This window comes from Bactrocera dorsalis, chromosome 4, assembly GCF_023373825.1.
Source record: "Bactrocera dorsalis isolate Fly_Bdor chromosome 4, ASM2337382v1, whole genome shotgun sequence".
Lineage (NCBI taxonomy): Eukaryota > Metazoa > Arthropoda > Insecta > Diptera > Tephritidae > Bactrocera > Bactrocera dorsalis.
In genome coordinates, this window is record NC_064306.1 from 27,539,901 (window position 1) to 27,565,818 (window position 25,918).

General features: G+C 37.7%; 1 protein-coding gene across 1 annotated transcript; it reads right to left on the minus strand.

Moving 5' to 3' along the window:
* Positions 1-8,336: 8,336 nt before the first annotated feature.
* On the minus strand, positions 8,337-12,647 carry LOC125778260 (uncharacterized). Its single transcript, XM_049455005.1, has 4 exons — positions 12,467-12,647; positions 8,778-9,019; positions 8,543-8,672; positions 8,337-8,467 (listed from the first exon to the last, which is right to left on the minus strand). The coding sequence occupies exons 1-4, from the start codon at positions 12,645-12,647 to the stop codon at positions 8,337-8,339; spliced, it is 684 nt and encodes a 227-aa protein (XP_049310962.1).
* Between the last annotated feature and the right edge of the window lie 13,271 nt (positions 12,648-25,918).

A 25,918-nucleotide genomic window follows, 5' to 3' on the forward strand; every position in this document is an offset into this window, starting at 1 on the left:
GTTTTTGTGTCTGTTCATTGTTACTATAGAGCGCTTTATTCCAGGTCGGAGAGAAGTAGACACAGATTTTGAAAAATTTTATTTTTTCCTTTTACTTATTTTCGCATATACATAATATTTATTGGAAAAACTTAACGACCAAAGTTTTTTATCCTCTTTTTATTAGGCTTGCTCATATTAATACACCTAATTTGGAAAAACGAATTTAATTAAAAATATTTTGGAGATAATAAATAAATTACTCGGAATAATATTTTTATACTCTTACAACAAGTTGCAAAGGTTTAAAAAAGCTAAAGCTACAACAACCAAGTTCACCTACCGCAAATATTATAAGAACTCCTAACCGACAGTGGAAAAATAGATGATATTGGATGATAACCCCGCATACTGTTTGATGAAGGTACTGTTAAAAACTGCAAAACGCGGAGCTAATGTCAAAATTAGACGATAAGCGTGGCGCCGTCGACTCGAATCCATCGATATTTTTATGTTATAGTGTGAAAATGAAACACTTTTTCAGCACACGAATCAAGAATAAATTTATATATCGCGATACAATTTTGCATGTAAAGTGCATTTGAGATCTGCCACCTTACGACTAAAAATTGTGTGAATCGAACCAAAACTGTTCAAACCCAATTTGTGGATCCAGTGCTTATAGTTGACTTTTTACTGAAAATATCGGTTAAAGTGTGAGAAATCCAAGTGAAATTCGGAGAAAATCCTTTGTAGACAGCAGTATGTACATAGGTGTGTTACAAATTGGTTCAAAGGCGGCAATACCTCCTTTAGCTCCCGTATACCTAACATAAGGATTTTCGAACATTATTGCGCCCGGGTTATACATACCTTATTTTTGCAGCTTTTACACAACAAAATAAGAATAACAGGAAATAAGGAATGGCTACGTTCGGGCATAACCGAACATTTTGTACTCTTGCAAACGGCTCAAGGTATTGGATTACAATCAAATTTGACATCAATCAACTTTGAAGCTGGCGTTAGTGGTGGGCGGTGATGCCAACATTAAAAGCATTCAAACAAAGATCGAGTACGATGTTAGGAGAAATCTCAGAAACACAAACTGGGCTCTCAAATGGCAGATACTGTTAGGCAAGAGACTTAGAACTTGCGTGTACATATAAATCACATGAAGAACTTGAAAGGGATGAATGTATTCACAAATGCTCTTAACACAGCTTTTTAAAACGTGTGTCCTAACAGCAGGACTAAACGCCAATCTTGGAAGAACTTTTTCAGCAGCTTTGAGAAAACCAACGAGGTGGTATTTATACCCACTACCAACCTTGTTCGATCTAATTTGCAAGAGCTGTAAGAAATGGACGAACAACTGTGAGGACTAATTAGTAGACCCAGTCAGTAAGCACTTTCTGGCTGAAAGCTCGCGATAGCTTTAAAAGGAATAATTCCGTCAACTTTCACGAAAATAGCATAACGTAGAATAAAATCATGCGATTTTAGGGGAATACCTGAATTTCAGGCATGTGGCCCACGCATTGAGAGAGGCTAAGGTAGTTTTCATACCAAAGGCAGGTAGAAACACCCTAACCTACCCGAAATAGTTTAGGCCTATAAACTTAACTTCCTTCCTGCTGAAAACATTACGAAAAATCTTGCATGTTCATATAAGGGTCACAGCGTATCCAAGACGCTTGTTCAAAGCGGAAAACGCATACACTAAAGGCAAGAAAGAGTTCAGAGGCCCGCTATGCATAACGGGAGCTCAAAGACTACTCCAACGGCGCCACTTGAACTAATGCTTAACCTGCTACCCATAGACCTCTTCGCTGAAAGCTGAGCGACAAAATCGGCGACTATTGGCTGCAGGAGAATTTACACTAAGAACTTTCGGATATTACTCAGTAAATAATGGCGGTTTGGCAAGCACTAACTACATGATCCCACTTCTCAATCGAGAAAGAAGGTTCACTGGAATCATAGAAAAAGATGGTTGGCGTAAAGGCCCAATAACAAATCACTGCTTGAAATATAATGTAGTGGTCCGGCAGCTTAAATGGGCACTTACCTTATGCACCAACTTCGTCCTCCATTTTGGAGCTAAATGTCTAAATGCTTAATGTGTTCCGCGAAGCTATCGTGCCTTTACGCCAACCATCTTTTTCTTTGAACCTTCTTTCTAATGCATCAGCAGACAACTACAGAGTCAACATGTACGCAGACAGTCAAATCTTTAACCACGTTTCACATATCGGCCACTAGTGTCTTGAAAAGCAGGGCGGCAGTGTGGAGTGTTGCCAGAACTAAACGACTTCACTTCTACTGGGTGCCAGGTTACAAAGGCAATCACCATTGGACAACCCATGATTTGTCTATACGACGATCTGGACAAAAGGATTTGGCAAAGTTATGCAAAATTTTATTCGGATTCATCGGGAAAAGCTAGTTTATAGGCGCCAAGAAATATAACAGGTCAATTGAAAAATTCGGCTTGGCACATAGATGGCTCTACTAGAGTTAAATTCTTAAAATATGATATAAATTTGACAGCTTTTGGATCATTGACTAGCTTGTGAATTTTATCATTTTTACTGAATCAACTTTTGTTATTGTGAAAACAGTGGATAAAAAAGAATTTCGTGTTTAATAAAGTTAGTTTGTTAAGTTTTAACGAGTCGAAATGAGCACCGAGAATGATAAAGCTGTGGACGTCCTTAAGAGGTGAGACACTCGAAAGATATAAACTAAACGTGTACTATACATCACATCATTCAAGAATATTAGAATATGAGAAAGCTCTGAGTAAAGTGGGTGCTGCCCAAACTAATTTTTTACCAAAAACAACGACGAGTTGATGATTTGGGACATTCGGAGATATATGACAATAGATGAAAACTGACTCCATCATTGCACTCCGAAGCCCACTCGACAGTCATCCGAGTGCACTGCACATGATGAACCCACTCCAAAGAGTGAAAAACGCAACAGTGGGCGAGGAAGTTAATGGGCTGTTAGCAACTATTTTCTGTTCTCAAATCTCAAAAGAATGCTCGCTGCGAAGAAATGAAAAGTGGATCGCCGAAACTGAGGACAATTTTGAAGCAAATAACAAATGGTACTACTAAAATGGTATCGAAAAATCGTCCCATTTAAATTCCTACCAGTGAATGATGCACTTTGATTCAAACCATCTCAAATTGTAAAAGTAGAGCTCGATTTGCTTCGAAAATCTAGAGTGAGCCTTGGCCTTCACATTAAAGTCAAACCGCTATGAATTTATCGGAACCTTGCACAATCAGTAACTGTATAGTATGCCATCTCACGATTAAAAATTATCTCAGACTAGAACTTTTCAAGCCCCCAGATATCGATTAAATGAACTAAAGTACCCTTGTCTGACTTTTAATCGAAAATACCGTTCATTCGTGCAATCAGTGAGATGTTACATTTACTTGACTCCACCTCTGCACGTCTCTGTATTTGACGACAATGTTTGCCGCCAAATGATGTTTGAAGCTTTAAGCCTTCCCATATCGCTCTTTTGCTGAAAGACCGGCATAAGTCAAAAAAATCGATTCTTCAGAAAACGCGTTTAAAGTTTTCAACTGACTACAACCTTACACGGTGACTCCAACCTTACACCTCTTCTCAAGCGGAGCATATAAGAGGTATTCATATGAATTTTTCACTCAACATGAAGTATGATATAACGAACAATTCTGCAGCAATAACTCAAAAATTACGTTTTTCGATTTATGCCGGTCTTGCAGCAAATGAGCGATATATTCTAGACATTTTGTATGCGTTTGTTTTGGTCCACGTCACGGTGGTCCATTTAATTTTATATTTCTCCTCTCTGCTCCTACTCTCGTTTCTTTAGGTTTTCATGATTTTTACAGCTATTTGGCACACTGCATTCCACTTATTTTTAAATTCCCCTGTTTGGTCTAATACGTTTTCACCAGTTGGGTCTATACCAAATGTATTCGTAAAGTATCACTTTTTGTGCGCATTTTGCGAACAGTGGAACAACGTATACTATATCTACATTCTCAATTATACAATATAGCGTCTCCACAAACGTCGCGTATATCATCACTTCAGTATTTAAATCGTTTCTAATATGTTTTCAAGCAGCCATGTCCTCTAACAATTGAGGTTGAGTAAAAATCAACCTCTTCCGGTCTTTTTAGCCGTGACTCAATGTTGAGAATCACTGCGAATGTCCACAGTTCATTTCGACTGACTTTTCATCCGTTTCCACGACAGTCGGGTCTACGTAGCCGGAACGGACCTGGATTTTTATCCAGCCAAGGACTCTCAACTCGACAAAATTCTTTCACTACAACAACAACAACTGACTTTTCATCGCCTTTACCAGCTTTTCACCGTTTCCTAATTATGGAACCACGCGACTACAAGAGCAGCATTTTCAGATACTATGATAAGAACATACCCTGAAAGCATAAATAGAAAAACGACGACGTTAGTAAGATCTTATTTCTAGTGCTTTCTTCCGTACTTAATATATAGCGACAGACTTCAAAACTGCAGCCAATAGCCTATTTAGCTTTGATCCACGGGTATTAGAATCAATCGAGTTAAGGCTGTACATATTTTTGAAGCATTCACATATGAATGTAAGCCCAGTGTTCCTTAAAGAAGGATTGTTTTTATTTTTACTTGCGATAAAGTGATGTTTGAAGCTTTAAGGTTAGATATACATAATTTTAAAGCTCCAGCAGCGACATTTTTCAATTTCTGGCAGTCGAAATATTAAATTTTTTCCTTAAATGTCTGTGCGCAGTAAGAGCATTAGTACACTAATTACGGTAACGACTAGTTCCACACATACATATGAACAGATGCACTTCAATTGGGTTGCAGGCATTTGATGTTCATCATACGCCATGTCGTACGCGGCAAAATGACAGAAAAAGCATTTGTAGCGAGACTGAGAGATTGCAATTAAAGCACGAAAATGCACGCACACTTATGCAATGCAACATTGAATGCTGAATGCAACATCAAAAACAATAATCACTGTAATCGCATGATGCAATGCCTCCAACACGCAATCTAACGCAATGCAACGCAACGCAAGGACAAATGAGTCGCAGAGTTTTACATACGTATGCCCAGCCATACTTACTTGCTGGGCGTGTGTATGTGTGGTATGTGTGTAAGTGATGTGGGAGCAGCTGTGGCAGCGAGAAGTGGAGGAAATGTGTTGTCAATGCCAACACCCATTAGAAATGTAAACGCAAAATCAGCAAATCAACACGCACACATCAATGCGCTACGCGCTGCACTGGCTGCAATTGTACAGTTGATGTACAACAACAACAATAGCGACAGCAGTAGCAGCACCAACAATTGCAGCATCACGAAAACATTCATAGCGTCGTCGCAATCGTGGTCATTTTCTATTTTGCCGCCTTCTCTTCTTTGCCACATAAAAGTGGCACACTTTCCAGCTCGTCTGCCAACACGTACACCCAGAGAATACTCATACATATGCTACTTTTATACGCACATATTCTAACTGTGCTGACGTGAATATATATATTTGTCTGCTCTCACCTAACTCTAGATAGACATATTAATTAAGCGTTTACCAGAAGCTGTCACTCAGAAGTGGCATATTATGGGGAAAATAGAGAAGTGAGGAAGTGTAGCGATACTGCAATATTTCAATTTAGTGGAAAAAAGCATTTAGCAACCGAGTTGGACGCATAACTTATTGCACTCTCTAAAGTGGAGTGCACATGAGTTTATTTTTTCTAAGAAACTTTGAAAGTGTCACTCTCGAGTTTCACGAGACCAATAAGTAGTAAAAATTACACTATGTTTCCAGTTAAGAACAGATGGGAGCCTTGTTGAAAATGTACTCCAACGATTTGTATCCTTCGCGCATGCTCGGCTTTATCTAACGATATCAATAAGTTGATTTCTTCGAGTCAAATGTCAAAACGTACTCTTGTCAGTAGTTTATCCTTTAATACCAGCTCATAAAATTTGATCCGGACTGACATAACCAAACAAGAATAATACAAATTTTTATTATCGCGTACTAGATAAGCTCCAGAGCTAATATAAGTACGCCAACGATTAATCCGATTTTCTATACATTTATTAAAAGAAACGGCATTAGCAAATTTTGATTTTCCGCTTTCGGCTAATTTTTTAGCGATATTTGGTGCGCGATTCGCCAGATTCATAAAATTACAACTCGTAAGCAGTAATGATGCGCTTGAGGAATGTAGGGTCCTCAATTACGTTCTCAAGCATCTCTTTTACGACCTCTACCCAACGTCGGTAGATTAGTAGGAGTCATGCAAAGTATGTCAATGCTAAACATTAACCGAAATGTGTTGAATCATTCCATAATAGATGTTAAGATTGACTTTTATCTTTCTGAGGCCAAAACGATTATTTTGAAGCACGGTTTCTTTCATTTATTCAAAGCTTTTGTCTTTAACAGTGGAGGATGAACGGCTCGCACTACTCGCATGAGGCAACTTTTCGATAACTTCGCGACCATCCCCGAGTGTTTCGCTATAGGGATGGAAAGAGCGCGAGCGGAATCGATTTTTGACTTTGGAATCGACTTCTAGTTTTTCGATTCTGGAAGTCGATTAATTTTGTGACTTAAGTCGACTTTTTATAAATTAAGCAACTCTTACACGAAATTGGTTAGATATATCAATATTTTATTAAATTATGAACGTACAATCATATTTTTTAAGTTTTTAACATATTATAAACAGTATTTTATGATTTTATTGCATACAATTTGGTATTGGATAATAAAATTGCTTTTTTTAATTAAAAAACAAAAAACTTAAAAATAAATAACGAAAACCACATTTCTTCGCCGATTGATCTTAAAAATATTAGTTCATTAAGATGTTGAGGTGATAAGCGACTCCTCAACTGATTTGCGATAGGTCCTGTATGTGAAAATAATCGCTCATAGGGTACAGACGTTGCAGCTATTGGCAAGTACTTTTCAGCTACAATCCATAGATACGGATATTCAAATTTCATACTTTCCCACACATTGAACGGATTAGGATTTTGTTTCCGATTGACAGCCGGGCGTGTCAAATATTGTCGTAATTGTATTGGTAATCCTCCAGCCTCATCAGAATCTGCAAGATCGGAACTACAACTCACATTGTTATCAAAATAAGACCATATATCATCATTGTCATCGTTCGTTTTCTGAGATTCCGGACCTTGAATAGCTAATATCTCATCTTGAGGGTCAATATTTGCCACCGTTGCTGTTGTTGCCAATGCTAATTTTCGTTCTGTCTTGACAAGATCAGCTACACAAAAATTAAATTAATATTAAACTAAACCATAGAAATAATCAAATAATGTTTGCATAATCAACCTACCGACATTAGTTACCGCTTGTGCAGAATCCCGAATACTTTGAAAACCAAACTTTTTATAACGAGGATCAATCAATGTTGCACAAGCGTACAGTTTTACAGGCTCAATATTGCCGTATTTTGTTTGGATGTCGTGAACCATTCTATTTTTCAAATGTAGCCCAATTAAAGTTTCTGGCGTTAACTCTTCAATCTTCTGTAAAATATAAAATCAATAAATCTCGTTCGCACTTCCTGAATTAATTTCAGACGAGAATTTTCAGGCTTGTCCTTCTGTAATTTCAGCAGCTCTGTAGTCGCTCTTTCACTTTGTCGAAAGAATGTGAAATTTTTTTTAACTTTTGACAATAGCTCACGCAATGACAATTGCTCAGTATGATCTATAATTAAGTCTTCAAGATTGTCAATAGCATCATTTTCATCAACGGGTAAGTCGGAAACTTGATTTTGAGATTCAGATGCAGGTGGAGTAATATTAACTTCGATAAGGCACTGACCAATATTATTTATTACATGTCCAAAACACGAAATGTGTTTCCCATCGCCGAACTCACTTTTAATAGCTCCTTTGATGTTTGCGCCCCCGTCTGAAACGAATTCTGCTATTTTATTATCATCAAGACCCCAGTCATAGCATATATTTCTTAATTTCAAGCTCAAATTTTCTATTGTTTTCCTCTCTTCCATGAGATGAGCGCCCAGCTCAACAGTCTTCATCTCAGTTTCTGTGAAGAAAGGTCAAGGTCAATAAAGTTAGATATTTGAAGTTAAAACTGAATGTAACGATTTTTGAAAATAGAATCAGTAACTGACCTTTCAGATAGTGAACTGTTAAGCCAAGATAGTTTTTCATTGTGTGTTGGTGAGTCCAGATATCAGTAGTAAGACACACAGATTCAGTCTGTCGCAGTTCAAGTTTTATTTTATTCGACAAATCTTGATATTTACGACTCATAGCAATAGTTGTAGTGTTTTAATAAATTTTCTGAATCCTGGTCTTTCTGTGGTACACAGAGGCATATTATCAACTGCGATCATTCGTAAAAGAGCTGTGGTAGCTTCATCATGTCTATATCCACCAGCTAGGAAACAATAAAAATGTATGATAGAAGAAATTAATAAGATCAACTTCGTTTTCTAATTTAAGTCACTACTACATGAAAAAGAATTAGCATTGTTCATACAACATTGGACATGAGATTGTACTGTGGTATTTTCTTGAACAGATGATTTAGTTTGAGGTACCAAAGCAACCGATGGAACAGATGATTCGACAGCGACTAAAGCCTTAGAACAAACATGATTAAGTTAGTATCGATATAAAAAATCAAATTGCCTGTGGCGAGGAATAGTTTATGCACAAACTTTAAAATGTTCTTCAAAAGCACTTACTTTTTTAGGCTGAACTTCGAAATCATTGTGACTATCATTCAATCTTTTCTGAGTTTGTTTTTCATTACTTGACGGAGGAGCAATCTTGTGAGCACATTGTAAGTGCTTCATCATTGTTGATGTGCTTTTATTAAATATAAACTCTTTATGACATAAATTACACTTAACTTTACTGCCATTGTTAACTTTTGTGCAATAGGCCCATATCAAACTAGGAGCCAATGATAAAGAATTATTCAATACTATATACTTTTAAATATTATGTACCGTATATTAAAAAGATAGACATATCAATTAAACAATGATTGTTATGATTAATTTTAAAGTCGGAATATTAATATGCATGAATTAGACTTAAGTCGCCTTATTTGAAATGGTTGCCAAGGATACCGGCGACAATATAAACATAATAATGTTATAGACCAATCAGAATATCAGAAGGAGGCTATTTATAAAGAAACGCTTCGATTGGTACTTTTTATAGTGCTTTTAAAAGTAAAACGAGAAGTAAAAATTTTACCAACTATATTACCATCAGATACTAACGGGTGATTTTTTTGAGGTTAGGATTTTCATGCATTAGTATTTGACAGATCACGTGGGATTTCAGACATGGTGTCAAAGAGAAAGATGCTCAGTATGCTTTGACATTTCATCATGAATAGACTTACTAACGAGCAACGCTTGCAAATCATTGAATTTTATTACCAAAATCAGTGTTCGGTTTTTTTTTTTTTTTCGGACAAATTTTGTTCAGCGATGAGGCTCATTTCTGGTTGAATGGCTACGTAAATAAGCAAAATTGCCGCATTTGGGGTGAAGAGCAACCAGAAGCCGTTCAAGAACTGCCCATGCATCCCGAAAAATGCACTGTTTGGTGTAGTTTGTACGCTGGTGGAATCATTGGACCGTATTTTTTCAAAGATGCTGTTGGACGCAACGTTACGGTGAATGGCGATCGCTATCGTTCGATGCTAACAAACTTTTTGTTGCCAAAAATAGAAGAACTGAACTTGGTTGACATGTGGTTTCAACAAGATGGCGCTACATGCCACACAGCTCGCGATTCTATGGCCATTTTGAGGGAAAACTTCGGACAACAATTCATCTCAAGAAATGGACCCGTAAGTTGGCCACCAAGATCATGCGATTTAACGCCTTTAGACTATTTTTTGTGAGGCTACGTCAAGTCTAAAGTCTACAGAAATAAGCCAGCAACTATTCCAGCTTTGGAAGACAACATTTCCGAAGAAATTCGGGCTATTCCGGCCGAAATGCTCGAAAAAGTTGCCCAAAATTGGACTTTCCGAATGGACCACCTAAGACGCAGCCGCGGTCAACATTTAAATGAAATTATCTTCAAAAAGTAAATGTCATGAACCAATCTAACGTTTCAAATAAAGAACCGATGAGATTTTGCAAATTTTATGCGTTTTTTTTTAAAAAAAGTTATCAAGCTCTTAAAAAAATCACCCTTTAAGTACACTGGGGAACATTAATGCCTATAGGATAGTGTACGTTTTCATGAGTACAGTAGGAAGCTGTGTAAAGTTACGTAGGTTCTCTTTCTTGCTCTTATACGTATTTTGCGATAAAATTGAAACAACTATAGTTACTTGGTGCAGGTCTTATCTTAATTCGGTCCATTGTCGAAGTCATCGCGTAAAAGTCGATTTTAATCGATTCAAGACAGAGGATCGAATCGATCCTAAAAAGTCGATTATTTCTATTAAAAGATCGATTTTTGACTAAAGTCAGAGTCGACTTTCCTATCCCTATTTCGCTACACTCAAACTCTCCAAAACGCCCTAGAAACATTTTCAACTATTCATGATTGTTGAGATGAGCTCCAGTCACCCGAACTAATTCAACTAAAGGGCATCACCGATCAGTGAATACAACACTCTCCACATCGACATGTTTATTCGGAAAAGAACAGGGCATCACTGACCAGTGAATACAACACTCTCCACATCAACGCGTTAATTAGAAAAACAGGGCATCATTGATCATCTCCACACCAAACTGTTTTTGTTCCATTTTTCATCTTATACCAACGAGAAGGTGACGCTGTGCCGTTTTTTGTTCTACGCAGTTCGAGAAGTCAAGTTCGCCGCTACACACGCGCCCACACCGTCTTTTTAAAACCATTTTTTGAATTGTGCATTTTTGGCACCCTCCGGTCCTTTTTTATATAAAAATAATCGAGCCGTTTGGTGTTTGGCTTCTATCCGTTTTATCCAATGGCGTTTATAACATTTCATTTTTTCCTATAACTCTTGCGTTTTACACCAAAATCATAATTTGATTAAATTTATAAGTGCTTATGTGAAGTCACTGTTGTACGTTCATAAAAGAGATTTGAAAAATTATTAAACAACACCGAAGTTATGAGATACTTCTAAGTGAGCCGATCTATTGCGTTGATTGAAATGTATTTCTAAAAAATTCTGTATCTCAATATTCCACTTTACCTACATATATACAATAATATTAAGTGTATTTTTGCTAAATAAATAAGTAAAAATTATATTTGAATGTACATGAAACATAAAATTATATATACACCTATGCATACATGAACAATATTAGTTTGTGCTTTTTTCGCTAATTCAATAAAAAATTAAATAATCGAGTAAATAAGTAAAAAATGCCCGTAAAATGAATTGATGTATTGTACCTAAAAGTAAAGTGCGGTGCTTAGTAAATGTTCAATAATTTGTGAAGCTGAAAACTAAATAATGATTTAATTAAAAACTTAAGATTTCATGCAGACTCGTAGTTTAATTTCCCCCCATGGCAAAAATTGTCATTATAAACTTTATGTAAAACCGCTGTCAAATGCAAACTGATTGGCACTTGGAGGTCAAACTTCACACTTATATATCACGACTTCGTTCGAATGGTTTTGATGAATAGTATTTTAGCTTTGAAACGTCTTTTTTTCTCTTTGGAAAATAAGGAGTTATATTTGGTCATATTGAGGTGTTTGCATGATAATCTCCGTCGAATACGGTCAAAATTGTGAAAGAACTATTTATGGATTTTACACGAAGATAATGCACCATGCTGCCCCGTGGAACCCGTTTTCAGTCGATCGAATAGATCCCAAAAAATGCTTAAGAAAAGTGTTTCGAGAACTGGAGTAATTGTTAGCATAAATGTAATATTTACTTCTAGAGGGGATTACTTGAAATTCGGCAACATAAATATTAATAAATTATTAAATATTTTTCACTATTGAGTTCATTTCAACATTAAAATTCTCCAACTTCGCTGATGTGAATTTGTGGATTCGCAGAAGGTATACCTCCAGAAGAACTACTATATATACAAATATCATTGTTTGGAAGTAAGTGTATAGGAACGAAATCACTCAGCGAACATTGTCACCGATTCACTTCGTTGAATGAGCAATGAGCGGTAACTATTTGAAATTTCTTAACGGTATATGTTGCAGTCGCTTTTCGTTCACTGCAAATTTTCTGTTATTCTGCCACCATTTTTTAATATTTACGACCAATGTTTCACATGTTTATACACACACAAACACACCCACACACACACAGAGTGTCTTGAAAAAATATTTGACAGCCAACAACATGCGCTACACAAACAAAGCATCCAGCTGTAAGCACACACGCACAACCACCGTACATTTACTACGGCACAGCCTACATTTCGCCCACCTTCCACCACTCCCCCTGCGGCGAAACACTTCTGCTCATTGCTTTTCCGTTCGCCTGTCGCTTGGTTGACAATTGGTCGAGCCGCCGACATTGGTAGCAGAGCGCGAAACTTTTCGTCGCCTTCCATACGCCACACTCCACCGCTCATGGCCGCACGCCGACGTACATCGAAGTCGCTCATAGTTGTGAGTTGCGAGTTGAGGAGTGGAAATTCAATTTCACAAATTGGCAGACTTCGACTGCATATCCGCAGGAGCGTACGTGTGTTGTTGGTCGCAAGTTGGCCGTACCGACGCATCGTACAGCTGCAGCGGAAAGCGGATGTGCCGACGGCCGTCGCCATCCGCGTTATCGTCGTGACATATTGCATCGCGTTGCATTTAGTAATTGCAAAAGTTATGAATGCAACTGGCAGTCGTGCTTTGCTCTTTATTGCCGCTGCTGTTGCCTTTGCTACCACTGCTACTGATGATGATGAAGCTCCGCGGCGATATACTTATTCGTACTTATAGTGCGCGTAGGCACAAGATTTTCAATATTCATTGAGGATGGTCTGCATACGTGGATTTACGGATTTGTGGCCTAAAGGAAAATCGTGAACACTTGAGGGAAAAACTTCGCTAAGTGGATGACCGGACTTTTCCCACATCTTGTATGTTATGACTTAAGGGGTTAGGGGTAGTCAGAATTAAAAAAAATATATATTTTGCATTTTCGTTAAGTGTGATATCTTAAAAATATTCTCTGACTTCATTCATTTCACGTTGATCCGATAATTAGTTTTTGAGTTATTCGACAAATAACAAAGAGAGCTCGGGCACTTCGCTAGCGCTAGTGTGAAACTTTAAACGCGTTTTTCTCAAAACTATGGTTTTTGAACTGGTGACAACTGTAACTCGAAAACCGCTCAGTAGATTTTAATGAAATTTATACAGCTTTTAGAATACATAAAAAATTCGGGCCTGATCGAAGGATTTTTATTTTTTCAAAAATTTCGATTTTTTAAGACCATTAACTGTTAATTTTTCCTAAAAATTTAGAAAAAAAATGTCTGAGACTACCATTTTGTGTTTTTTTTTTTTGAAAACAAAACATCTTTCGATCAGGTCCGAGTTTATTTATTTATAAAACTAATTTTTTTTTGTCCGATTGATTTTAGATGAATCTCCAAGAACTTATGCTTGTCACCGCAAGTACCTTGTTTTGGAACAGGATCAACTATAACTTTGGAAATTGAATTTTTTTTTTGAAATTTTCTAAACTTCAAGTCAACACATTCTATAATAATGCCATATTACTACTTTTGTAAAATAACACGATTTAATACTAGCAAAAAAATACTGAAAATTCTCATTTTTTCGTGCCTCTGACTACCTTTAACCCCTTTATGTTATATTGATGCCTCGGAGATATTAAAGAGCTGATATTAAACAGCCGAATTTTATAGATTTCAACCTGTAAAGTTTTCCTGAGAAAAAAGCGAACCCAAGTCCATCTGTCTTATACTTTTCAACACAGTGCTGAGCTTCTTAGCTCATCTGCTGATACCGCGTTAAATTCTTTCAGTACTGCAGTCTTTGATTTCCATCGGACGTTGCTTCCAGTTAAGCCGCTCTTCATTAAAATTAATTTATGATGAAACGACACATTCTTCTCTTTGTCTGAACATACTTTCCTTATAAGTTAACATACGATCCCTACCAGCTTATCGCTACCGATTTTGTATAGCTCAGCTGGCAATCCATCAAAACTTGCAGCTCTATTATTGCTCAGATATGATACTCATAGTTAGGTGCTAATTACATCATCTCAAATTACAAATTCCAACATATAGTATTCATTAATTTGTTTACTTCTCCTTAACTCGTTTAAACAGATTAGAGAAATGCTTCTTCTTACTTCTTATACAGCGATTAGATAAAGTATATTTAAGTTCAATATGCTTCCATGGAGGAAACTTAATGTGATGGTACAGTCAAACTAATTGATTTAAAAATGGTTGCAGGTCTCAGGAAATGGACTAAATACATTTCACCACTTCAGACTGAAGGTTCAAATGCAAAAAATGGGTTCAGTTTTGCGAGCTTGCGAAGAGACAATATTTAAATGCGAAACAATTGCAGAAGAATTTCATTTTTTATCATAACGACGTCGTCTTGATTATCGCAAGTACGGGTTTTAAGCTTCCTCAATGCACTATGAGTGAATGCAGTGATGTGACAGACATTTCTTCGGGATTTACTTATTATGTTGAAATTGAAACGATAACGAACTCCATCTAATATCTAACAGTACCTAAAACATATATACCCGCAACGAAACTGGATTTTTAACACTTCTAGAATATAAGTAGTGTACTCAAAATTATTTGCAGAATTTTACAGAACAACAGCTATCCACATGTTCGCAAATCAAATATTACTTTTTCTAACATTGGAAATAAATTCGCCAAATCTTTCTCAGGTTCTTTCGATAGCAAACTTTGCATAAAAACTGATTTTTTGAATTTTGTTTAATATCTGTGTTGGGAATACTGTAAATAATACTGGCATACCCTGGTGTTTTATTGCCCAAGGCACAAGACCGATTTTGGATATATATATAGATTTCCGAAGAGAGAATCTTCCATAGATACTGATACTTAGTGGTATGCAGTATGCACGATTCGTACTGTTCGCTAAAGGTGCAACTCTTTCGGGACCACGACTAATAAGTATTATCTTACCATATTGGACTTGCGAAACAGTACGTCTACGTACTTATCCCTTAACTCCGTCATCTTTAGCTTTATGGAAAGGCTTTGCGGGACCGCCGCTAAGCAGTATCAGAGCTGTCGTCCTCTAATTGGTATACCATACTTGTCTCCTTCTCAGCCACTTCCATCTTCAGATCCAGCCGTTCTGTTGTAAATCTCGGAAAGTAGAAAAATTTATTTGCATTTTCGCTGTTGCTACCACAGAAATATCCGTGTCTTTTAGAAACTGTGTCACGTAAAAATCTATCTCGTTCCAGTCATGCTTGTACATTTCCGATTAATCGGTGAATCCATTTTACCATTCCTCTATGCTTATTTGTAGACCTCTTTACGCTCTCCCATTGTCAGTTTCCTGCCTATAATTTTGGTTTTGTGATAGATCCGCTTCAGTTCTCGAGCTATTATGTCTGGCGTCATTAACACAGATATAATGTTACCGGCTTCATGAGACACCCTTGCCATTTTCGCATATATTTTTGCATTAATGCTGGTCCCCATACAGGCGCGGCATACATTAAAATTGACTGGCTAACATGATTCTGGATAAGGCCGCATTTACACTGGCAGCTTTTTCGAACATTTTCCCAATGTGGACTTTGTCTCTCGCGTCTAGCATTACATCAAGATCGATTTTGGATATATATTTGTACTATATATTTGCTAAGTCTTAAAATATCAAAAATTTGTTAAAATTTGTTCTCATGTATTTTTACATCTTTATTTTCATTGTGAACTAAACAGAGAGACAAATTTCAAAAATTATGACAAAAACCATATTTCATAAAATGCCTTTTATGTACGAGATTTTCTTTCATAATTTTCCAGTCGATAATATTTTTTGAAGGCCCAGCTCCAACCTGCCATCCTCTAACGATCCCATCAACTTCATGCCTTTCTACCATGGATTTCAGATCCTGGTGGAACCGCTCTCTCTCTGTTCCTCACTATAATTACCTAAATTATCCGAAAACTTATCCAGATGATTGTGGAGATAATTTAACTTGGTACTCATATTTGCTCTTCGAGTCCGAAAATTTGTCAACATATTTTACACGATAAATAAGGCGCTTTATGTTTACCTACAATAAAAAAAAACTAGATATCTCCACATTAGATTTTTATTAAAACCTTAGAACTTTCTGAATAATTTTTCATATATTTTTGGTAAGGATGCTGAAAGAAGGGAATACGCGAAGTGTTTTATATACGTAGTACCGTAGAACAGTCTAATATCTTAATACTACCGTTATAACTTTTCACCTAGTGCAATTTCCTACAGGGTGCGTATATACTTTATATACAAACAATCATATGTGAAATGATTTTTCATTGCGCAAAAATCTGATTGCATTCGTATTTGTATTGTATGCTCCAAATAAAAGCCTGAAATAACCGATTTAATGGACGTGAATTCCGCGAAAGTTGTCAGTAAAAGTCGGCGGCACTTTTCTGAAAGCAATGTAAGTAAGTGAATAAAAATTCCAACACATATTCATGCACAACAACATATGAATGGGAATATGCCTTGATATTAAAAAACGTTGTCGATTTAAGCGTCTTATTGTAGTAAGCACGTTTTATGACGTTTAAACTAATGGGATATTTGTGGAAATATATGGTCTAGGTATGTTGATGGATATGAAGGAAGGTTACAGGCATGCACAACTTAATTCGATTTTAATATCGACTTACATGTTCTTAAGCCAAGCATAAAAATATGATACTTGAAATATACACAATAGAATTTTATTGCGCTGGAAATAGAATTTCAAGAAAATGAGTGAGCTTGATATGAAATTTGCTAAACTTTACCACCTAGTTGGCAGGAAATCCACTATTAATCCAAAACAAGCTGTTAGTTAAGAAGTTCTAAAGCCAGTTTGTGCCTACGGAGCCTAACTATGGGGCTGCTTAAGTCAAAGCTGTATTGCCAGCATTCAGCGCTTTTAAACTAAGGACTTTAGTTAATGTTCCATAGTATGTTAGATCTGCTGACCTGCACCGTGATCTAGGAGAGAATTCAGTGGTAAATGAAATCTCCAAAACTGAGGCTTAAAGGGGGAGTCTGCTTAAGAAGCTTTAAAAAATCGATTTTTTTTTGCTTAAATCTCTTTAAAAATTTACTTCATGTAAAACTTAACTATCGCTTGGGCAGAAAGCGAAAAATTTGTCGTGCGATTTCTCGATTTCGCGATTTTTTTAATTTTTACTATTTTTCTTAATTAAGAAAAAAAACTAAACGTCGTTTGGAATTGGGGCAAAATTTATTATCTTTGCCATCAAATTATCTTCTTCTTCTTTACAGGCGTTTTAACCGCTTACTTACGAGGTCATAGCCGAGTTAACAACAGCGTGCATGTTGTTACTTTTTTTCGCAAGGTGGCGCCAATTGGAAATATCTCTACTTCCCCCGATGGATACTGCGTCGAATACTTTTAAAGCTGGAGTGTTTTCGTCCATTCGAACGACTATGTCAATGGCGTCGTATGTCACGCACAGCTCATCAATCCATCGAGTGCGATATTCGCCGTGACCAAAGCATAAACACCATAAATCTTTCGCAGAAAACGTCTCTCGAAAACTCTGCACCACATTGCAGGACGGGAATAATGAGTGACTTATAGAGTTTTGTTCTTGTTCGTCGAGAGAGGATTTTACTCCTCAATTGCCTACTCAGTCCAACCTGAGAAAGCAGAACTAACACCGCGATTGTTATGTTGAAGAACGCACTGGACTCGCCCTATCTGAAACCTCGTTCGACCGGCTCAGAAAGGTCAGTCCCGATCCTGACGGAGCTTTTGGTTAAGTAATATCAGTCAGTTTTGCGGGAATACCAAGTTCAAACATAGCATAAAGGCAGTTCCTTTTCGAGCTGTCAAAAGCAGCTTTGTAATCGACGATTAGGTGGTGTGTGTCGATCATCTATTCACGAGTGGTTTCCCATATTTAGCGCATGGTGATTATCTGGTCAGTTTAGATTTTCGAAGCTTGAAGCCACACTGACAAATTCCAATCGGTTTGTTGACGGTGGGCTTTAATTTCTCACACAGTTCAATAGAGACGCAATATTGAGGAGGCAGAGCACACTTAAATGCCAATCGTCGGGCATGCTTTCGTCCAACCATATTCTACAAAGAATCGTAAATCGTAATATCAACACGTTACAGCAGTCGTCATCAAAATGAGGGTCTGTCATCAGAGGCTGTTTTCTTCTTTTCAATGAAGAGGTTTTTTTTACGTAGCGGAGCCCAAACCTTCTCACTTTAGGAGTTGGTGAGGGGTTTTTACGATTTTTTTTAATATAAACAATCATATATTTCAATCAAATTGTCATATTTGAACAATTTCTCCTGAAACTTTTATATAAAATAGTTGAAAATTTAGCCGTTGAGACCTTATCCCCCTGGGTGTCTCACAAAAAAGTGCTCTCGCCTTGGATAAGTTGAAATGAAACAAAAAATCCTCGAGAAATCGTGTGCACCAATTTCAAAAACACAGTTTCGAGAAAACGTGTTTAAAGACGGTGCACTTGGCCTATCTTACCTCGAGCGCACAATTTCTCAATGCTGTATCTCCGAAACTATTACTCGGTTCAACTTCAAAAAAAGTGGAACAATATTCTAATGGTATTGTAGAATTGAATAAGATGAACAAAAAAAAACGAATTTTTGAAATTTTCAAACCCACCTAACCTTTTTAGCTCGCCTTCAAACGGATGTTTTTTGGATACTTAGTCTAGCACTGGAAGTCGTGAGCTGCTGAAGCCATGTGTAAAAGAGTCGTTTCTGGCCACTCCCACGTGAATGGTAATAAGAGGCTTTCCTCACTTGCGTGAACTTCATGGCTTCGCATGGCTCCATCATCTAAGAGGTAAAGATACTACCTCTTCCGAAATCCACAACTGTATTTTAATGTTACTTCAAAAACTAAATATGTTTTAACATTATAACAAACTTGACTAACTTTTCTGCTCCCTTTACCTGTTCTACTTTCTTCTAAAAAAGTCGTCATTCAATTCAATTAACTGGTTTCTTTTGCGGATTATTTTATGGCAAATATCGTGTGGTTTAAAATTTTTGTAATTTTTATTTCATAGACAACATTTACTCGCTGTAACCGCCATAACCGACAAACTAAATAAATATATGAATATGTCTGTGTGTGTCAAAAATATCAATTTCAGTTAAAAATATCTTTGATAAATCACTTTAGAAGCCTAGTAATGAAATGAATGCCGTCCAGACACTGTCGAGACTTGAAATTTTCTCAGCTGTAAAACAAATTGTGGCGTATTAATCAACTTTGCTTTAAGTTAATGAATAGAATGAAATAAATGCGAATTTTTGCATTGAACCTACGCAGAAGAAGTCTGGTATATGCCGTATGCATTCTTTGATAAGACAGGTATTCATACATATTTATGTAATGTGTGCCAATCTATCTTTAAAAGCAATTCTGCAAAATACAGGAAAAGCCTGGAATAAGTAGTGAAAACATGAAACAACGTTAAATTATTTTTAGTTCTTTCTAGCCTCGTGGTTTGATATAAACAACCTTCAAGTCGAATTAAGTTTACATAATAAAGAAAACAGAAACTTAATATACCATGTTCAAGTTTATAAAAGAAGAAGAACTAAATTACTCCACTTCAATCGGTTGAAGTAGTACCACTTTCTCAATAGGATAAATTGGATCTGATGGTGAACGAAGATACGACGATATATCTGCTCAAATAAATATTTAACCCTGGACTTAATACTGTCAGAAAGTCCTACCCTGGAAAAATAAGCTCCTCTCATGGTAAAGAAACTAACACTATACAAATATATCTCTCTTTAGCTCACCTTAACTTACGATGTAGATGCATGACGACTGCTTATGAAACGACTTCAGGAGGAAGGGAAAAACGTTTTCTGTTTAAGAGAGACTAAACGAAGAAAGGCTTTGACTTTGACTTAATGATTTGATAGCAGAGTACAATATGAACAAGGGCTGTTTCTGCTATTGTGGGCTCTTTGAAGACGATATTGAAATGAGGAAATACTGCGAACAACGAAAAATCAGAAAGAGGATTTTTTAGAAAGAAACGAAAATTAATAAAAATGAAAACATTTAAAAGAACTTCCAGAGATGAAAATGATACAATGTAGAACAATATATTTCACACAAAAATTATAATTTTCCAAACTAACGGGTGATTTTTTTGAGGTTAGGATTTTCATGCATTAGTATTTGACAGATCACGTGGGATTTCAGACATGGTGTCAAAGAGAAAGATGCTCAGTATGCTTTGACATTTCATCATGAATAGACTTACTAACGAGCAACGCTTGCAAATCATTGAATTTTATTACCAAAATCAGTGTTCGGTTCGAAATGTGTTTATCGACAAATTTTGTTCAGCGATGAGGCTCATTTCTGGTTGAATGGCTACGTAAATAAGCAAAATTGCCGCATTTTGGGTGAAGAGCAACCAGAAGCCGTTCAAGAACTGCCCATGCATCCCGAAAAATGCACTGTTTGGTGTGGTTTGTACGCTGGTGGAATCATTGGACCGTATTTTTTCAAAGATGCTGTTGGACGCAACGTTACGGTGAATGGCGATCGCTATCGTTCGATGCTAACAAACTTTTTGTTGCCAAAAATGGAAGAACTGAACTTGGTTGACATGTGGTTTCAACAAGATGGCGCTACATGCCACACAGCTCGCGATTCTATGGCCATTTTGAGGGAAAACTTCGGACAACAATTCATCTCAAGAAATGGACCCGTAAGTTGGCCACCAAGATCATGCGATTTAACGCCTTTAGACTATTTTTTGTGGGGCTACGTCAAGTCTAAAGTCTACAGAAATAAGCCAGCAACTATTCCAGCTTTGGAAGACAACATTTCCGAAGAAATTCGGGCTATTCCGGCCGAAATGCTCGAAAAAGTTGCCCAAAATTGGACTTTCCGAATGGACCACCTAAGGCGCAGCCGCGGTCAACATTTAAATGAAATTATCTTCAAAAAGTAAATGTCATGAACCAATCTAACGTTTTAAATAAAGAACCGATGAGATTTTTGAAAATTTTATCGTTTTTTTTTTTTTAAAAAGTTATCAAGCTCTTAAAAAATCACCCTATACTTCCATCTGTACCATAGTAACAAATCAACTGCTCATATTTGACCTGGTCTAACAAAAACGAAAATTTTAAGAGGTTACACGAGTTTACGGGTTTCAACAAAACGATTTTTTTTTTTATTTTACAACACATCTGAAATATTGTCTTAAATTTTCAAGTTGATCCGAGTCATAGTTTCGAATATACAGCCTTAAGAACTTATGCCCTCGAGGCTTGGGCTATGTATTCAGTCTTTAAACGCGTTTTTCTCGACACTGTGTTTTTGAAGTCGCTTGGTAGGATTTCTTGAGAACTACTCAACCGATCTTCCTGAAATTTTACACAGGTCTTTGAGATACAATTCTTAAAGACTTGAATGAAGGATTTCTCTTTCGGTTACAACTATTTGACAAAAAAAATGTCGCGAAGTTTGAATTTTTTTGTAAACATGTCTACCAAAAATCAAATTTACAGTTTTTTTTTTCATTCGTCCAAATTTTAAGTTAAATACGTTTTTTTTCACTTTAGATGATCCTGTAAGGAGTAACCATGCCACCGCGAGCGCATCTTTTTCCTGGGTCGCCGGGAATGGCGTCGCAATGGCCGAGTTTAAACTATTTTTCTTTCAAAAATCGTCAAAATAAAAATTTTTAATAAAATATATTTTTGAAAAAAAAAAAAATTTTTTCGAGGAAACCAAAGTAAACCCTTAATCTTAATTATCGCTATGATTGAAAAGAGGTCTTTTTGCACGAGTTCAGCATTAACACACTTCATACTCAAAACATTAATTTGAGTCGATCCATAAGAGATATTGAGATCTTTTGCTATCTCTCTAACGCCAATATGACTATATCCAATTTTTAACTTTTTCTATGTTATTAATGTTATGACTGAAGAGAATAGAATCAAATTTTCGGTGACTTCACAACCTTTTTGTCAATCAAATACTTTTTTCGTCATAAAGTAAACTACACAGAGCACCTCTGCAACAGTTTTAAAAGATTCCGTAGCTGTGATTCCTGCCAAACACACATTCATTTACATATGGAGATCAGACTTCACACAAATATGAAAAAAGTTGAAACAACCAGGAAAGAAATATTTATCGAATCGGTTTGTAGGCACATGTCCGAGTCAAATTTGATCAGTTGGTGTATGGGCGCATACCTTTTGTACAATATGTTATATACATATATTCATATCTTCTTCTTCTTAATTGGCGTAGACACCGCTTATGCGATTATAGCCGAGTTAACAACCGCGCGCCAGTCGTTTCTTCTTTTCGCTACGTGGCGCCAATTGGATATTCCAAGCGAGGCCAGGTCCTTCTCCACTTGATCCTTCCAACGGAGTGGAGGTCTTCCTCTTCCTCTGATTCCCGCGGCGGGTACTGCGTCGAATACTTTCAGAGCTGGAGTGTTTTCGTCCATCCGGACAACATGACCTAGCCAGCGTAGCCGCTGTCTTTTAATTCGCTGAACTATGTCAATGTCGTCGTATATCTCGTACAGCTCATCGTTCCATCGAATGCGATATTCGCCGTGGCCAACGCGCAAAGGACCATAAATCTTTCGCAGAACTTTTCTCTCGAAAACTCGCAACGTCGACTCTGCACCATATAGCGGGACGGGTATTATGAGTGACTTGTAGAGTTTGGTTTTTGTTCGTCGAGAGAGGACTTTGCTTCTCAATTGCCTACTTAGTCCGAAGTAGCACCTGTTGGCAAGAGTTATCCTGCGTTGGATTTCTAGGCTGACATTGTTGGTGGTGTTTACGCTGGTTCCAAGATAGACGAAATTATCTACAACTTCAAAGTTATGACTGTCAACAGTGACGTGAGTGCCAAGTCGCGAGTGCGACGACTGTTTGTTTGATGACAGGAGATATTTCGTCTTGCCCTCGTTCACTGCCAGACCCATTTCTTTTGCTTCCTTGTCCAGTCTGGAGAAAGCAGAACTAACGGCGCGGGTGTTGAGGCCGATGATATCAATATCATCGGCATACGCCAGCAGTTATACACTCTTATAGAAGATGGTACCTTCTCTGTTGAGTTCAGCCGTATTAGTTTTGCGGGGATACCAAATTCAGACATCGCGGCATAAAGGCAGCTCCTTTTCGTACTGCCGAAAACAGCTTTGAAATCGACGAATAGGTGGTGTGTGTCGATTCTCCTTTCTCCGGACTTTTCCAAGATTTGGCGCATGGTGAATATCTGGTCGGTTGTTGATTTACCAGGTCTGAAGCCACACTGATAAGGTCCAATCAGTTTGTTGACGGTGGGCTTTAATCTCTCACACAATACGCTCGACAGAACCTTATATGCGATGTTGAGGAGGCTTATCCCACGGTAGTTGGCGCAGATTGTGGGGTCTCCCTTTTTGTGGATTGGGCAGAGCACACTTACATTCCAATCGTTTGGCATGCTTTCATCCGACCATATTTTGCAAAGAAGCTGATGCATAAGAAGCTGATGCATGCTCCTTATCAGTTCTTCGCCGCCGAGTTTGAATAGCTCGGCCGGCAATCCATCGGCCCCTGCCGCTTTGTTGTTTTTCAGGCGGGCAATTGCCATTCGAACTTCTTCATGATCGGGCAATGGAACGTCTGCTCCATCGTCATCGATTGGGGAATTGGGTTCATCATTTTTTGTTGTTAAGATTTCACTGCCATTCAGCGAATTCGCGCTCTTTTATATGGCCACTGTAGTAAAAGGCATCTTTGGTCACATCGTCCTTCTCTTCCGTCGGGGCGTGGGCGCAAATCAGCGATATGTTGAAGAACCTCGCTTTGATGCGGATTGTGGCTAGACGTTCATTCACCGGAGTGAATGATAGTACTCGGCGACGGAGTCTCTCTCCCACCACGAATCCCACACCAAACCTGCGCTCCTTTATATGGCCACTGTAGTAAATGTCACAAGGACCTACTCGTCTCTGTCCTTGTCCCGTCCATCGCATTTCTTGGACGGCGGTGATGTCAGCCTTTGTTTTCACGAGGACATCAACCAGCTGGCAGTGGCACCTTCCCAGTTAAGGGACCGGACATTCCAGGTGCATGCCCTCAATTCGTAGTCCTTATTTCGTTTGCCATGGTCGTCATCAAAAGGGGGGTCTCTCATCCGAGGCTGGTTATGACTATTCACTGGAGTGTTTTTTTTTACGTGGCGGGTCCCAAACCCAGCGCACAATCCTATGCAGGGGATGTTTCGCCTTCTCCCTTTAGCTCGCCTTCAAACGGTCGTTCTTAGGCTACCCAGAGGATAATTGGTCAAAGATCGGAAGTCGTGAGCTGCTTGAGTCATATGTAAAAGAATCGTTTCTGACCACTCCCAAGTGAATGGCAATCAGAGAACTTTCCTCACTTGCGTGAACTTCTACACATGACTCCATCCTCCCATATACATTCATATACTACATATATATTGTACTTACAAAAAACCGTTATATACTGCCTTTATTATAATTCAAAGTAAACTCATTTGTGCAAGAATAGAATCTTTCAGCAAACACATTTGCAGCTTTTCACCACATAAGGATTATACGTATGTATATAAATATGTACAAATACATATATGTGGATATGTGAGTAATTCCGCGGTAACTCCTCAATGACGACCCAACCCTCTCCAGCACGACGCAATGTCGCAAAGGGGTATTTACGTACGCGTCTATGATGTGTATTTTAGTGAGTGGGCGAGTCCCCGCACGTCTGTATGTAACTACATATTTATACATTTATTGTGATTGACTTTGGCTTGTTTGGCTTTTGTTACGTTTGTCGTGTCTCGTGTTGTCGCGTTAACGGTCGACCAATCGCTAGGAATTTGCCGCTGCCACTTTGATTGCTGCTACAACCGTCGCCTGTCGACGGCGACGACGCCACCATTGCCAACGCCAATGTCGTTGTTATTGTTATTTTCTTTCGTCATTGCCATTTCTATTTCTTTATTGAAAATAAAATTAAACGTTCCACACACACCTACTCAAACACTCACGCACTTGAAGTGCCAAAATTTTTCGCCATTTTTTGGAAGTGAGTGAAAAGTAGCAGAAGAAGACGCAGCAGCATTGGAGATCCTTTGATCAGTTTGTCGCACAAAATCAAGCGGCCATGCCAAATCGGACTGCTCGGCTTTTGCAAAGATCTCAATGCAAACAAACAAAGTTGTGCACGAATGTTTATATGTTTGTATGTGTGCATTACACATACTTTGCTCTGCCACTTGGCCAACCACCAACTCCCAGCTCCCAGCTATTTGCTTGATTATTTGGCGTTTTGTCGTACAGCACGTAGTTACAATTCGTTTCTTCACATAAATATATGTATGTGTGTATGTATGAGTACATGTCCATGTGTATTACCTTTCATGTGTAAATGTGTCCTTTGGGGTATGCAAAAATGCTGTTGATTTCCATCGAAAGGTTCTTATCAAGAAATGAGCACACAGACACAAAACAAATGAACACACCAACAAGCAATCGTGCCTGTGTGTGAGGAGTGTGCTGGAAGTGCCACTGATTGTATTGATCAAAAGTACACAATTGTATGTATGTATGTACATAAGTATGTGTGTTTAAATGTGTGAATGTG